The sequence below is a fragment of the Polistes dominula genome, unplaced genomic scaffold (assembly GCF_049000335.1).
Source record: "Polistes dominula isolate Pdom_NZ unplaced genomic scaffold, Pdom_raw_medaka contig_31, whole genome shotgun sequence".
Classification (NCBI taxonomy): domain Eukaryota; kingdom Metazoa; phylum Arthropoda; class Insecta; order Hymenoptera; family Vespidae; genus Polistes; species Polistes dominula.
In genome coordinates this window covers 6,572,339-6,588,972 of record NW_028300925.1, presented here as the reverse complement: position 1 = coordinate 6,588,972, position 16,634 = coordinate 6,572,339, and the positions used below count along the sequence as shown (strand labels likewise).

Sequence of the window (16,634 nt, the reverse complement as noted above, 5' to 3'; positions counted from 1 at the left end):
TCTTTTTTTTTTTTTAATTACACAACAATTGTATATTATTTTCTATCAGTACACAAACCTTTTTTGAAAGAAACAGGTTTAGATGGGGGTGACCAACCAAATGAATTTCTAGCTTCGAGGATTGCTTCGTAATTTCCAGCATCAAGGCCAACAATAACATGTTCTACTATATATGTAATTCCATCGCCATCTTTGACACGAGGTTCAATTTCTTGCCATTGTTCGTCCCCTTTGCGACGATATTTCAGCTATGATTATGATACAAATACAATTATCATAAATGCATATCTTTCTCAATATTATTTGCAAAGAATCTTATAAATTACAATTTGCACGCATAAAAGTTACTTAAAAAGTGATGAAAATGAAAGAAAATCGATTTGAAAAAATTACTTCCAAGTTTTACATATTTTTCTTAGAAATATATTTGTTTATATATATTTTTAACATACTTTGTATTGGGCAATTGGAGAGTAGCTTTCGAGACGCCATTTTAAAACAAGATCATTGTTGTCATCCGCCACAAACGCTTCGAAGATACTTGCTTGCGATGGAGCTCCTATAAAAAGGAAAAAAAAAGAATTTAAAATACATTCATAATATTTTTGATATACATATGTATATTCTTCTAATGACTGATACAATTTCTTTTCTCAAAAAACAAAACAAAAAATGAAAATAAATAGCAAATTACCAGTTAAAGTGATTGTCCTGCTTGCTTGACCAAACTTGTTCTTAGCATGGCAAACGTAGTCACCGAAATCCTGTTCGTTCGTACGCATAATCTTAAGATAGTATTTTGATTTATTTTGCGCTTGCGAGAACTTTCCGTTTTCTCCCTTCGGTATTTCTTTCTGATTTTTAGACCAAGTCACGTTCGCGTGTGGGTGAGCGTGAACGATACACGTGATTTCTGACTCAACGCCGTCTCCCGTGTGTACAATGTCACGTTCCACTACAATCTCTGGAGAGTCTACATTAAAAAAAAAAAACATTTTATTTTATAATGTATTCCAATTGTAAAATATATATATTTATATATATTTTAAAAGTATAAAATTTTGCTAACATTGAACGATGAGATGAATGGCAGCCATAGGTGGATTCTTCATTCCATTATCAGCCAAACATTGATACATTCCGGCATCGTGTCTTTTAACTTTAAATATTGTAATATCATTTCCATTCATCATTATATGACTACTGTTTTGTAATTTTTCATTCTGAAACAGAAAATGTATGATAATATTAATAATAATTCCTTTGATAAAATAACGAAGAAAACAAGTTTTTAGATAATATTACAAAATATTTGTAATATTTTAATTGTTAATTAATTTATCATATCCAAATAAATAAAAGTATAACTTATTATGTCCTTAATCCATTAAGATCTAACGTACCATAAACGGTATTGTTCATTAAAAAAATAATTCACTAACGTATTCGCTCAACTTTTTGAATATGCATGAGTCAACTGTACCATAAACGAAACGAGTATATTTAATTTCCTGTAACCTTTATACGAATGTATTTTATTGTTTAATACTTTTCTGATTACTTTCAAACATTCATAATTAATTTAAATTCAATACGATTCTTTTGTTGAATGAATTTAATGTTTAAATAATATAAAAGTGAATTTTTTTTAATTTGACATACCTTGAGATACCATTTCATTTTCGTTTGCAAAAATTGGGACTTGGGGAATGGGATACAAGAAAATTTGACAGTTTCACCCTGTTTCACGTCAATTTTGTTCGAAGGTATAACGTGTATATATGGTATCGAAGGTGACGTAGAAACCATTTGTGGTGCAGTTGTCGTTGTAGTTATCATCGATGTTGTTGTCATAGTTGTCATCATCATTGATGGTGATCTATCGTTAGATGGTTCAACGTGTAATCTGTGCGTGATCATAACAGGTATACGGCTGGTAATGCTGCATGTATAATTGTCAGATGAGTCGGTCATCGTAGCGTTATGTATCACCAAACTGTTATTCGCTAATCTTTGTATTCTTTTAGGTTCTTCTGTCATAGGATTAGGTCCGTAGTAAAGAAATTGGTCATCCTTTTTCCAAATAACCACAAAGGAATCTGAATAAAATTTGAATGATATATTTGTTTTTATTTATTTTCATATTCTTCATTTTTGTATTTTTTACAAACCTGCATTTTCCGTTAGACAAGGTAAAGTAACGGTAGTTCCAGCTCTAACAGTATTGCTTATTGGTTGTGATATAATTTGCGGTGGTTCCTCCATCGTGTCCGGACTCTCATCCTCGTCCTCGGTTTGAGAATAATCTTCATTTTCTTCAGCTTGTGCATCGTCGTTATAATCCTCAAGAGCTTCGATGTCCTTGGGCGGTTTGCACCAGCCTAAAATAATAATAATAATAATAATAATAATAATAATAATAGAAGCAGATGTAATACAAGAACATTTAAAAAAAAATAAAACAGAACCAGATGATGAAAATGTTACAATAGGAAAATTCAAAGAATTTAAAAGGGTTTCTCAGTAATGTGAACGATAATATCGTTAACCCGTTTTCTAAACTCGACACTAGAAGACATTTGATTATACAGAAAGCACGAAAGAACGATCGTTTACCAAATAGCGCGCACCGGAACCGGCTGCACACGAACTATAGTTGAAATTAGATTTCTAGTCCACGAACGGTAGCCTGATTTTCAGGACAGCATCTACGTTTAAATATGCATTTGTGTGTGTATGTGTATTTGTGTATATGTATACATAAAGGCACATCAGAGATTCTAATAATACACGATGACTAGAAAGAAAGATAGAGTGAGAGAGGGAGAAAGAAAGAGGCAACCATAAGCAACCCTTGCACCTCAACAATGGCGCTGCCTACTTTTTCCATCCATCATCAACGTTTTCTATCCTAACTTCAGCGTTGTGTCTAGCATACATAGCTCGCAATCCATAATCCAAAACTTCAAGCATTCGTGTTAGATGTGGACGTTCTTTACGTTTCTTTTTTTTTTGGCTGTTAACATTTTTTTAGATCATTTATTATCCCGTGGATCAGAAAGTTTTGATGGTAAACCTAAAGACAAGGTTTACGTATACTAATTTGAAATAATGGTTTTTATATAATAAATGAAACAATAATTAAATTTAGAAAAAAGGGCGTATATGTTAAATTTAATCAAATTAGGAGAAAATATAAAAACAAATCACATTGGTGCAAGTTGTAGCAAGGAACGAAAGATACAAATTCATTCAATTACAATTGTAATGATTTTTAGATCGAATAAAGTAATGCTAAAACAACATTAATTAATTAATTTTATTTAACGTTAGATCTATTGATTCCCGTCGATATAAGCATCAATGTTCTACATGTTACCAGGTGATTAGTCAAATAAAAAAGAAAGAAGAAAATGAAAAAGAAAAGCCTTTTCAAAGATGACCAAGTAAAGATATGAAATAAGAGCTTCCACGCCCAACAACAGGTTCGTGTCTGTGCCTCGGGATAACCTCATTTTTTAAGGTTCGCCGTTTCTAACTAGGTTCTTTGCTAAAGTTAGACACTCCGCAGATTATTCGACTTTTCTGATACACGGGCTGAAACCACACCCTCGGAAAAAAAGTAACTTGCACTACTTGCCAAACCCCCATTTCGATTTTCTCTTCTCTTTTACATCTAATTCTTTTTGTTTTACATAATACACGTATGTGTATATGTTTATTTATATATATATGTATGTATACATTTACATATTCATGTATGTGTATATACTTGTCATTCCACGACATTAAGTCTCCACACGTTAACGCTATTACCTCGAACCTCTTATCGCTAAGGCATACCAATATTCATAGTTAACTACATTTGCATTTACCCTACTCTCTTGCCAGTTTTGCATGACCTATAATAATAAATGAAAAATGTTAAACCTCTCTAATATTATTTAAATTCTAATTCATATACTTAAGAATATATACATTTGGTTGTGGTCAATATCTCGAAGCGGTGTGTTAGAATTTTTATTAGTTTATTTGGAAATAAATAAAACTAGTATTTCTTTTTTTTTTTTTAAATAAAACAACACCTATCGAGTATTTGATTTATTGGAAAAACTTTTGTAATATTTTATATCTGAATAAAAGTAATAATTAATTTTTATATTAAAAATTCTAAAATTATTATTAACCAACTAGATATATATATTTTTTTATTTCTAAAAAGTATATCAAGGACATTGATAAATTTATTATTTAATAAACCATTATTACTTATTCGTTAAAATATAAAAGCAATCATTTATGTCCATTTTATTTACATTATCTCAAATATCGTTTCTTCATATATACACACATACACATTAACATATAACCATATATATATATATATATATATATATATATATATATATATATATATATATATATATGTAATATTTGATGAAATAATATACAGAAGCCTATGGAATCTGGGCTAATGGTTTGGTCAGCGTGCACTCTACTATAACGCAAGCCAGTTTCCAATTAGTTAGCAACCCCAAGTCCCTTAGCAACGAACTACCATCTATCCACATGGAAGGCGCCATGGTGTCCCATAGCTTTAATTCAGTTTCACCCCTAAACGTCTATATATTATTCCACTCAAGATACATGTTCTCCTATCTGCCGGAAAAGCTAACATTTTTCTTTCTTTTTAACTCTTCCTTTTTTTTTCTTTTTACGTGTATACAAGTATTATACGTGATTAATTGATTACTTTTCTCAACAAAAGAAAGAAACAAAAAAAAAGAGTAAGGTAGAAAAAGTTAATGAAACAAACGTTTTATACGACCATCAAAATTTCTTTCATCTTATCCATTAATCTTATCCAACGTATTATCAAAAAGTTTTCTTGGACGTTTTTCTCAAAATTGAATAACCTTCTTTGTTATATCAAATGACTAAATGAAAGGACATGAAAAATTTATTTGATGGTGGTCAAGATGATGACCTCATTTTTTTGTGCGGAACCAAACGAATTGTATACACACAAAGGTGCGGTTTTTGCGACCAATTTGTTCGATAATGACACAGGAATTAGGTGAATTCGTGACGATAATTCTTACGTTTCGTGTTTGTTGTATATTTATTTATTATTTTATTCGATATATTTATAAAACAATTTAAATCATAATTTTTCTTTTTATCATAAAACCGTAAAACAATCGCAAGAAAAGAATGGTCAACAAAAAAAAGTTGTCTGATCGTTAATTTCCTTTTTTTTATCCTTTTTCCTTTTGATCACAAGGAAAGAAAGAAAGGGACAAACTAACGCGTGACAAACTTGCGAAAGAGATATAACGGACGTGATCAAAAACCGCAAACTTTATTTTGCATTAGGCACACGACGTTAGGCCGATACCGATGATGATGATGATGATGATGATGATGTCACACATTGAAATACAAACGATGCAGACTAAACAACGAAAAGAAAAAGAAAAGAAAAAAAAAGAATTAACAAGTATTGCTACTCTAACAGCTCAGGCTATCCTTTGGACACGTCATCCTTTCCCACAGAAAGTGAGAGAGTGAAACATTCTTATTCTCTCACATGATTCGCGTACTACGTAAGCATGCAGCAAGTAAACAACAGTAAACGCGGATAAGACTAGACAGCATTCTTTCTTTCATCAGTCTACAATTTCTATGAGATAGGAAAGTGCATAAATCAAAATACAAGATACCAGAAACATATTTACACTACGATTTCCATTCAAATATGATCAATGTTATGTAATTAGAAAAATATATGAATTTTATTGATAACCTAGTTTACAATTAAACGATTATATATATAGAAAAATAAATATTTTTTAATTGAAATTTAGAAGACTAATATATATATAATTAATTAAGTATTAATTAATTAAGTAATTATTATATATATTATATTGTTATATAAATAAAATAAATTATTTTATAATATTTTATTTTATAATAATATATAATTTTATTTATTTAGCAATATAATAATATTTATAAAAAAATATAATTTATAAAATAATATATTATATAAATTATATTTAATATTAATAATTATATTATATAAATATAATATATTTATATTGTATATATATATTATATACTAGTGTTATAATAAACAATAAAAAATTGATGAATGAATTATCCTGTATAGTAGATTTTGTTCTATTCGCAATCGCAAGAAAAAAAAGAGTAAAGTAAGCCTAAGAGAACAAAGATTATAACTTTATTTAAACAAAAATCTTGACGTTTATCGAAGGTAAATAATACTTCTTCGAAATCTTAAAATATTTGATTATAACGAGAGACACGTCTGTGAATAAAGTTTAAAGAGAAGTCGTCGTTTTATTGGCATTGCGGTTTGAAAAATACGCAAATATCTTGACCGCAAATGTAATTTTCTATCTACCTTTCTCTCTGTCTATCTTGATCTTTGCTAACAAGATTACTCATTATTATTGGTTACACGCAGACACGCATAACGTTTACACATATATCAAATAAATATAGATGTGTGTGTGTGTGTGGGTATGTGTCTCACGGTTCATGACGAATCATTTAAAAATAAATTGGAACGTACATTTGAGTACTTTGACTGATGATAAAACGTTCTAGTTAGCTAATATACTCTTCTAATACTATTGTGTCATTTCTATTATAAAAAGGTTGACTTAGTTTTAACCAGAGGTATCAAAAAAGCAAGCAAGCGAATAAGTAAGCGTATGAAAGAGAAAGAGGACGTCTACGTTTAAAATTATCGATGTATATATTTTTGGTTTTTCAAGAGAAAAAAAGAAACTTAGGAAAGAGAAAGAAAGAAAAGTCACAGTTGTCTCTCTGCACTCTGACATTTACCCAAGTTATATTATATACATACGTGAAACATACACAACGCGGTTAGAATTTACGATTCGTTCTGTGATTTATGTGATATAAAGGTTGACCGTTTTGTATCACACCGGATATAATATTATATATGCTAAAAATATGTATTATTCCGTATATCTTGGATCTTATTAGTGAAATAATGTCACATGATGAATATATCTATTGTAGAATCAAACAAAATTTTTAATTTCTACTTTTTTTTTAATTATTATAATTGCGTTTAAATAACTTTCTTTTAAATAATTATCTTGACTTATATAATATATACCTACACGATTCGGTATGATTCACAAATGAGTAATTTTTCCTATTTTACTAAAATATCTGTGGTAATAATTCATATTTTTCACAAATAATATTTTCTTAATAATAATACGGACTTATAATATTTTTTTAGATTCAAATAATTAAGTAATTTTTCCTATATCAGTATATATATATATATATTAATATTTTATATAAATATATTATATAAAAGTATATAATATATACACACAATATAAATGTTATATATTTTTATATAATAATAATTATAATATTTATATAATACTAATTGATGAAAGAAATAACTGTTTAAAGTTATGTTCTTATCAATGATTATTTTTCTATTGAAAAAAGGTCATATAAATTTTATATTATTCGAAAATAATTTCGAAACTTTTATCTCTATGATTTTCATAGTACCAAATTGATTAGATTTAAAACTACATCATTTTAAATGATTATAAAGTACAGTTTAAAAAGTTTTAGTTAAATTTGGAATAAAATAAAATGTTATTTCAATGAATAAACGTTAGTAGCAAGTTAAACGATTTTATATTAACAATGCATATTAGTCAGCGGATTTATCGGTAAACCTGTATTTATTTTAAAGAACTTGAATCTTCGATCGAAAGAGAGAGAGAGAGAGAGAGAGAGAGAAAGAGAGAAAGAAAGAATCTGGATGCAAGACGATCTTCGTTTTGATCTAAATTTAGCATTCCTTTTCCCAAGAGAGCATTTCGTTTGATCAAACGAAAGGCTTCATATGTGTGTATGTGTAGTCTCTTTCGTAGATCTCCGAAACACTTGACAAAATCGAACTAATGTTCATTTTTTATATTGCAATTTATATTTGCATGATCTACATTTTTATTTTTATTTTTTATATTTAAAAAAAGAAATGTTATACTTTAATGTTATACTTAAAAGAAGTGTTATCAATATGAAGGAAAATGTTTTACTTAAAAGTATATGTATGTATATATGTATAGTATATATAAAGTATAAATAAAGTATTATATAAAGTATATATAAAGTAATATACTTATTAAATGTTATACTTAAAAGAAGTGTTATCAATGTGAAGGGAAAAAGTTTCAAAGAATTTTTGTTCTTATCGATCGTATCCTTAAAACCCATTCACCCCTTCTTTCCTGTCATAAACTTTCTCGTCATTGTTTGTTCCGGAAAACTTATCTTCCTTTTATTGTATAACCACCTATCCCTTCTCCTCCTCCCTTCTCTACTCTTTCCCATGGGAAAAGTCTTCAAAAAATAATCTTGAAATATTTCACGGTTATTTTTCATTTCTTTTCATGTTTTCCTTCACTCGATATTAACTGTTCGCAGCGTTGATTTTACATGAATAATAATCTTTCAAATCTTTCGTACTTTTTAACTTTAGATTATACGTAATCCTCCAAGATAACATCAAAAAGTTTCTGTATAATTTTTAGAACTTAAAGAATTTTTTTTTACAAATCGTAAAATTACAATAAATAAATTAATCTAATTAAACTTAACACAATATCATGTCACAAGTTACATTTTCAAAACAAATCAATGTAACCTTTATTAGAACTTTTAAGGGTTATTTATTTTTTAAATTATAATAGTTAAAAAAAAATTAGTTTAATGGGATTGATAAAATCTACAGTAAAGTTAACAACACATATGTTGAATTAAAGCAATTCGTATTTTTTGTTTATAATTTCGATAATATAATATTTAACATTAGGACGAATTAAAAATGTGTCGAGATATTTAATTAAATTAATTCACCCCTTTTTTTTACCAAAATATTTTACAAGCATAGAAATTTTGTTTAAACTGTATAACAACGATTAGTTTATTAGTTCAATATATTTTTTGCTAACACTAATTTTAAAAAATTTTGGAACCGAACTCGATACGAATCCTTGTTTCATATACTCTTTTGCTTCGAATACCATTTATGAAAAATTTGATGAAGTTAAAACCACACTCATAATATTTCGATTCAAAAGGGTTGAGAATAAGAAGCCTTCGAAAGGCTGAGCCTGTTGTCAGCCTTCTCCGATGGATTGGGAATGCTGAATGAATGACGTCAGCCATTGCATTCTCTCACGCCTTAATGGTTATTATTGCCAGGAGGTACGCACTCTTATTTTCCTCCTCCTCCTTTTCTTCTTGGGTTCGAGTTTGTAATCATAAATAAAATACACGTGTGTGTCGGCGTATGCATATGTACACACATACACACACACGCACGCAAGTACGTATATGTATACTTCCTCTAGTAAGAATTGAATATTTTCTCTTGTTATTATTCATCGTGATTAGGATATTTCTAATCATTCGAATAATTTATTTCCAATCTAATATGTTAAATGTATTTTTTTTTATTTTTTTTTTAAACGTTACATTTTTTATTTTTGTAAATTGTAGAAAGAAATTGCAATATTTCCAATAAAAATTGATAATTTAACCATAAGCGTATGTAATCTCATTTGCATACTATTCAAGAATAAATTTCTATTAAAAAGAAATTCAAATTACGAAACTTGTTTCAATGTAATATTAATTCTAAACACTCAACGTACAAAATATTACAAAATATTTTTGCAATACTTTGCAGCACATATCAAATACATTTAAACATATCTTAATAATTTATCTGTTACCTTTAATAATAAAATTTAAATATAAAATTTAAATAAAATTTAAAAATAAATTATAGATATAAATAATTTTTAATAAAATTTAAAAATAAATTATACATAAATAGTTTTGAAATAAAATTTAAAAATAAAATTTACCAAATAATTTGTCCTTTTCGATACAATTTTAAACAATAATTTCAACGCGATATTTTTTATAAAGATTTACAGAATAAAAATATAATTGTCAACAAGTAATATATATTCAAATATGCACATAAAATACCATACATAATCCGCAGGAATGGAATGTGCAACGTAAGGAACCAATCGTGAATATCAGAACATCAATAATAAAACAAGGGAGTGCCATTGCCCGAATTGAACGGTGTTTTACGTTACATGGTATAATGTGTGTTATATGTATGTGTAACATATATGTGTATGAGTGCACGTGTAAGGCCTAAAAAGCATAGCTTTACGCCTTTCTTCCTCCTTCTCTTTCACCATCATCCACCACCCCCTTCTACCATTTCTTCCACCATCATCTCCTCTTTCTCTCCCACCCTCTTTACCTACTACTCTTCCTCTTCCTCCTCCTTCACCATCTCCATATTTCTTCGGAGTGCGAGGTCTGAATCGCAGAAGAGACCGATGCCTAATACAAAGAGGATATTTAAACAGCTCGTACCGCCCTTTGATACGTCCAACTCGAGAGAAAGAAAAATCAAGAAAGGGAGGAAGAGAGAGAGGGAAAAACTGGTAGGTTGGGGGTAGGGAGGAAGAGGAAGAGAAGAAATCATCTGAATGACGGATTCATTCGACTTTTTTTGGTTTCTTAAGTTCTTCGTTTCTTTTTTTTACTTTTCAAGCTGTTTCAATCTTCCTTTCACTTTTCTTTCTTAATAATTATTATCATTATAATTATTTAAATTAATTTCTTTCATTTCGATCAATCATCTTTCGTACATTCTTGATCGGTATATATTTGTAAATATTTTCTATGGTATGAATAATTTATCGTCAGTGTACACCACCAACAATCGTATTTTGTTATTCATTGAAGTTGTGTCAGGGTTCATGTCAAAGTTGATTGTGTTGGTTTAATAATAATAGCTTATCTTATTATATATATATATACTGATACTATTATTATGTAATTATGATTCATTTTAAATGCTAACCTAATATATTATAGTTTATTTATTACTATGAAATGTTATCAGTTTGATAAGAAAAAAAAGTCGGTTGGTCTCTTATTAGAATGAAATCACTTCAACCGTAGTTTTTTTTTACTTATTATTAGAAAAATTCAATAAAAATAAAATATATAAAACTATCGTCACCTGGCCCTCTCATCCAAGTTGACATATAAGATAAAAATAGAATAACAGTTCGGTTAATTAAAAATGAGTCACACGTGAATACGCAATAACATAGCAAAGTGAACAATTTCATTCTAAAACCGGAAACCATCGTCTTTAGTATTTCCATGATTTTCTCAATCCCATCTTCCAAGATCTACGTCCACACAATCTCTCCTGTTAGTTTTTATCACTAATAAAAATAAAACAAATATACCTAACATACCAACTCAAACTCAAACCTCAAACACAAACACATATAGTAGGTAGACACACTCACTTACTTACTCACTCAAATCGCTTACTCACTCACTCATTTACATCCATACATACTTGGGAAAGTTCTATTGCGCAACCCTGAGAGAGGGACTACTCTTCTCTAGTTTAACTGATATTCTAGAAGACGTGGATGAACGATTCAAATCCGTTATTACGAGCAGTAGTTCGCTAACTCGAAAATAACCTTGCTCTCTCTCTCTCTCTCTCTCTCTCTCGAGCAGTCTGCAACGGGGATATATAATCGTTGGAAGTAAAAAGAAAGAGATAGAGAAGAAAAGTATGAAAGTGTGAAAGAGAGAAAGAGAAATAGCAAAAAGGGATAATACGACATTGAAATTGGCTAAAAGCCAAACGGGAAGATAACGTAGGAGCACAGATGCCTTTGCTGCTACTGCTGTTGCTGATGCTGATGATGCTTTGCTTTGGGTGTAAGAACCTCCGTTGGCCCAGGGTTTCTTCTTTCGAGGGTCTTTCTCGCGTACTACGGTGCTGGATTTTTATTAACTACAGGGGTGTGCCTGATTTAGACACCGACGCCATCACCAAAACACTCCCTATGATGAAACTAACTTATTTTCAAATATTAATAATATTTTTCGATCAATATACAGTGGGTGTAGAAAGTATTCGTACACCGATAGATTTGAAATGAAATGTTATGAAATTGTATTTTATTAATTAATTTTTTATAAATAATAAATTTATATATATATATATTCCTGAAAGTCTCTATAATAAATGTAATGAAACAAAAAATTATTATTATATCTATAATATTATTAAATTATTATTATATTATTATTTAATATTTAATTATTATAATTTTATTATTTATTTTATTTATTTATTATATTTATTTTTTATTAAATATAATATTAATTATTATATTATTATTTAATTATATTTAATTATATATATTATATATATTATATATTAATATTATAATAATATTATATCTTATAGATCGTAATTTCGATCGAAGATGATTTTTCCACAAAACTTTATTTTATATATATATATATATATATAGAAAAAATTTGTTGAAAAATTATTTATTTAAGTTTATAAGAAAATCTTTTTTATCAAGAATCCAAAATAATAATTTTTTCTCTCATCTCTTTATACCAAGATTTGTTATATTTTTACATATTCATTCGTAAAAAAAACCTTTTCATCAAGAAGTTGCTAATAAATAATGATAACGATATTACTTTATTTAGTAGTATTACTTAGTATTTTATTTAATCAGTATACAAAAAAGGAGTATATATTTAAAAAGGTGCAAAAGTAAACACATGTATGTATATGCATGAATATATCACATAACGTGACTCAGAATGATGTCACTATACCTGAAACGTTTTATGCTTCTCGTGTTCATATTTGGTAAATTCATGATAAGTTAAATGATAAAATGCATATAAATGAGACAAATATTAAATAAAAAAGAAAAACAGAGAAAGAGGAAATATGACAAGTATTCTGTTTTTAGAACGTGAGTTAAGAAAACGAAGCATTGGATTTAGTAATCTTTGAGTTAGCTAAGATTCATCCACAAAACACTTATACCTTATCGTTCTGTTTCGTGTTCGCGTAATCAGGATGTTGTAATTATGGTATTTGGCCTCATAGTATTCATCTTAGAAGAGTAGGATGTGTCAACAATTTATCTTACTTCGTATAAACGATTACGAGAACATATATATACGAACTATTCTGTCAAGGTGTCAAGGGTAAAAAAGAGTGAAAGTATTTTGAAGAGGCTGAGGAACCTCGATTTCATTTTAAATTAACATAAACGTGTATTTTACCAAGGTCTTTAGATAAAATGTATAATTAATGATCAACTATCATTCATTGAACATCTCAGAAATGTTAACGAAAGGAATGTGTTTATCGTTAAATTACATTTGGATATTTATATATATATATATATAAATATCACTAAAGCAATACTTCAAACAATTTACTATAAAATATGTCGTGATATTCGTGTATATGGAAAAATTTATATTAATAAAATTCCTATGTATATATTAATTTTAGATTAAATTTGTTATTTATATTTAAAATATAATTAATTAGTTACACTAATTTTATTATATATATATATATATATATATATATATATATATATATATATATATATAATTATATATATATATTAGTTACACTAATAATAATTTATCACAACACGTTTCTTCTTTTTTTTCCCTTTAAATAAAATTTTGTTAATTCACATACCCAAGCACGATTGTAAATAAACCATAAATAAAAAGGAATTTAATTAGACTCGTTTCGTAATGATTTCGTGTTTACGGCATCTTTAAAAGTGGAAAATGCGAGCTCAGTTAAAAAGATCTCTTGCAAATTCCAAAAAATACAAAAAATAGAAACTTAGTAACTTAAGAACAATGAACCTGAAAACAAAGAAAGTAACTTTAAATGCTTGTCACGTAAACGTTTAACCCTACCCACGTATCGCAAAACAGGATTTAATACTTTCCCTTGTTTGGAATCGATTTTTCTGCGAATCGGGAGTAACAGCTGTCTTACAGAAGAAGAAGAAGAAGACAAATTTCTTTTCTTTATGTTCTATTAGTCCTCTATTTCAATTCTTTCGAAAGATCGTCAACATTTCAAATCACGCGTATTATAATATGTTACGTATGTTTGATATATTTTTTTCCTTTTTTTTTTCTTTATCTCTTAAATTCCGAATGAAATTCTTTTACCATATGGATCGTAGTAGTTACTTAATTGTGATTGTGAATAGAAAAAAAAGGATAGGAAAAAGGGGTAGTGACAGTCATCGTGAATATCAAAAATTCGACCAATATAATATATACAACGATTGATCGATTATCCGATCCCACACACCCACCCTTTGCGTGATACGAAATGATTAATAAAATTCTAGAGATGAATGTGACAACGTTGAAACACCCATAAACCATAAAATCATTCTACCATTATTATCTTCATTATAATGTGGAGAGAAAAAGCATTTCAGAGATGTCTCTATTCACAATTTACATTCTATATTTAGATATAATCTATTTATCTATTTTCTCACGCTACGATTCATCTTTTATCCGATTATTTATACGAATATTTATTCGTATGCCTATATATATATATGTGTGTGTGTGGATATGTACAATAATTTATTTTTATTATATATAGTTTATAAAATATTAATTAATAATTTATATCAGAAATGTTTCTTTTTACACACACATATTTTATTTTCAATGATCATCAATTATAATTAAATTTTACCTATATTATATTTAATATATTAGTTTAATATATAATATAATATATGTATTAATTATATTTATATATATTATTATTATATATAATATATAATAATTTATTTATATATTGAATATATTATATATATTATATAATATATAATATATAACATTTAATATATATATTAATAATATTTAATAGAGTAGTATTAATACACAATTTAATTATTAATAAATAAATAATTTTTATTAGTTATAAAAAATTAATATGACTTTAAAATCCTGCATTTTTAAATATTCTGCACCAAATATTCATTTAACTTTACTTAACAATTTTAACAACATATACAAATAATTTGATTTATTATTTAACCCAGTACCTACCCTAAATCGACTATTAATACTTTCGTTCAATAATAAAAAATCGAAATTATTTATTTTTTTTTCAAACCTGACATTAGACCGGTTGCGGTATAAATAGATATACATAAACAGTCTGTAAGTTTCGTGTTAAGACTACAGTCTAGTTGGTGTACTTATTTGTACTAGTTGTACTTTTAAAGACATCTCTATCTCTTACTATATTTTCTTTTTTCTTTTTTCATTCTCATTTAGCACGTGCCACGTGCACGGTATTCAATGATGTCATTCTAGTTCTTCGACTTGGCTATCCTTAATTACGACGCAGTCAGCATTACCATGACAATTAACGGGACAACCGACGGTTCGCGAGTTCATGTCGTTTCTCTTCTTCGTACTTCCGGTAATGATCAACCCGTCCTAGTACGAATCGTGGGAAGACTGGTATAGTAAATAAAAAAAAATAAAAAACGAATTTTAAATTATCCAAACCACTGTACAAACAATTCATCGGTTAACATCAATTATAATTTTGAAAATCCACTATAATAAATTGTTATACTTCATCGGGTTTAATGAGATAAATTTATGAGGGTTTTTCACGTATACATATATAAAATATATAAGAGATGTTGCTAATATATAAATGTTGGTATATACAATAAATATAAGGTTAGTCGTGGTTGACCCAGTTAGTTTAAAAGCATCTTCGGTAAATCAGACGAGATGGCAGAGAGATGTTCACTGTTGTGTCGTGGATTTCCGTGAATCTTCAATGAACTAGCCGAGTCGTGACTGGTTTAGATAAGCAGCAAACTGTTAGTAGTAGTAGTAGTAGTAGTAGTAGTAATAGTAATAGTAGGTTCCTTGACACTGCGATCGATGCACTGAACGTGCTCTTGTGCTCGACCATGGACCACATTAATTGACCGGTCTGTCGAGTTTTACTTCTGAGTTGTTGGTTTAGTGAAAAGCGAATAAGAGATAAAATCGATATAAAAAAAAGAACAACAAAATAAATGATTGGGTGTTGACATTGAGATTAAGAATCTAGAAATGTTTCCGATCATTATTTATTTGGATTATAATTATTATTTTCTTTTTCAGATATACGCAAATAATATAATTTAAAATTGATTAAATCAGTTTTTTGAATGTATGCAATTTTTGTAAATTTTTTATAAGTATAATATAATAATAAATATTATTATAATTAAATATTATTATATTATATAAATTGTAATATAATAAAATATAAATATAATATAATTGTAATAAAATATAATAAAATAAAATAAAATAAAATTTTTAATAAAAAAGTTAATATAATATAATAAAAGTTAATAAAATATAAGTTAATATAAAATAAAATAAAATATAATATAATAATAAAATAATAATTTATTGGTGAACCATCTGATATTGGATTTAAAAAAAAGCAATTGTTATATTATCAATCCAATGTTCCTTGTGTCCATTGGTTATAAAAAAAAAATACTTCGTAATTTGTTCAATAAAGTATCGGTCTAATAAAAAAGAAAAAAAAATTATCTTTGAACCATTTC

General features: G+C 27.5%; 1 protein-coding gene across 1 annotated transcript in view; it reads right to left on the bottom strand.

The window, feature by feature from the left end:
* Nucleotides 1-16,634, bottom strand: part of LOC107073964 (opioid-binding protein/cell adhesion molecule) — a 79,756-nt gene that overhangs the window by 2,915 nt on the left and 60,207 nt on the right. Inside the window, exons 2-7 of the mRNA XM_015334945.2 lie at nt 2,172-2,381; nt 1,663-2,099; nt 1,070-1,223; nt 695-973; nt 453-559; nt 59-248 (exon numbers count right to left, since the gene is read on the bottom strand). Coding sequence (XP_015190431.1) covers nt 59-248; nt 453-559; nt 695-973; nt 1,070-1,223; nt 1,663-2,099; nt 2,172-2,381 — 1,377 coding nt within the window. The remainder of the gene's footprint in view (nt 1-58; nt 249-452; nt 560-694; nt 974-1,069; nt 1,224-1,662; nt 2,100-2,171; nt 2,382-16,634) is intronic.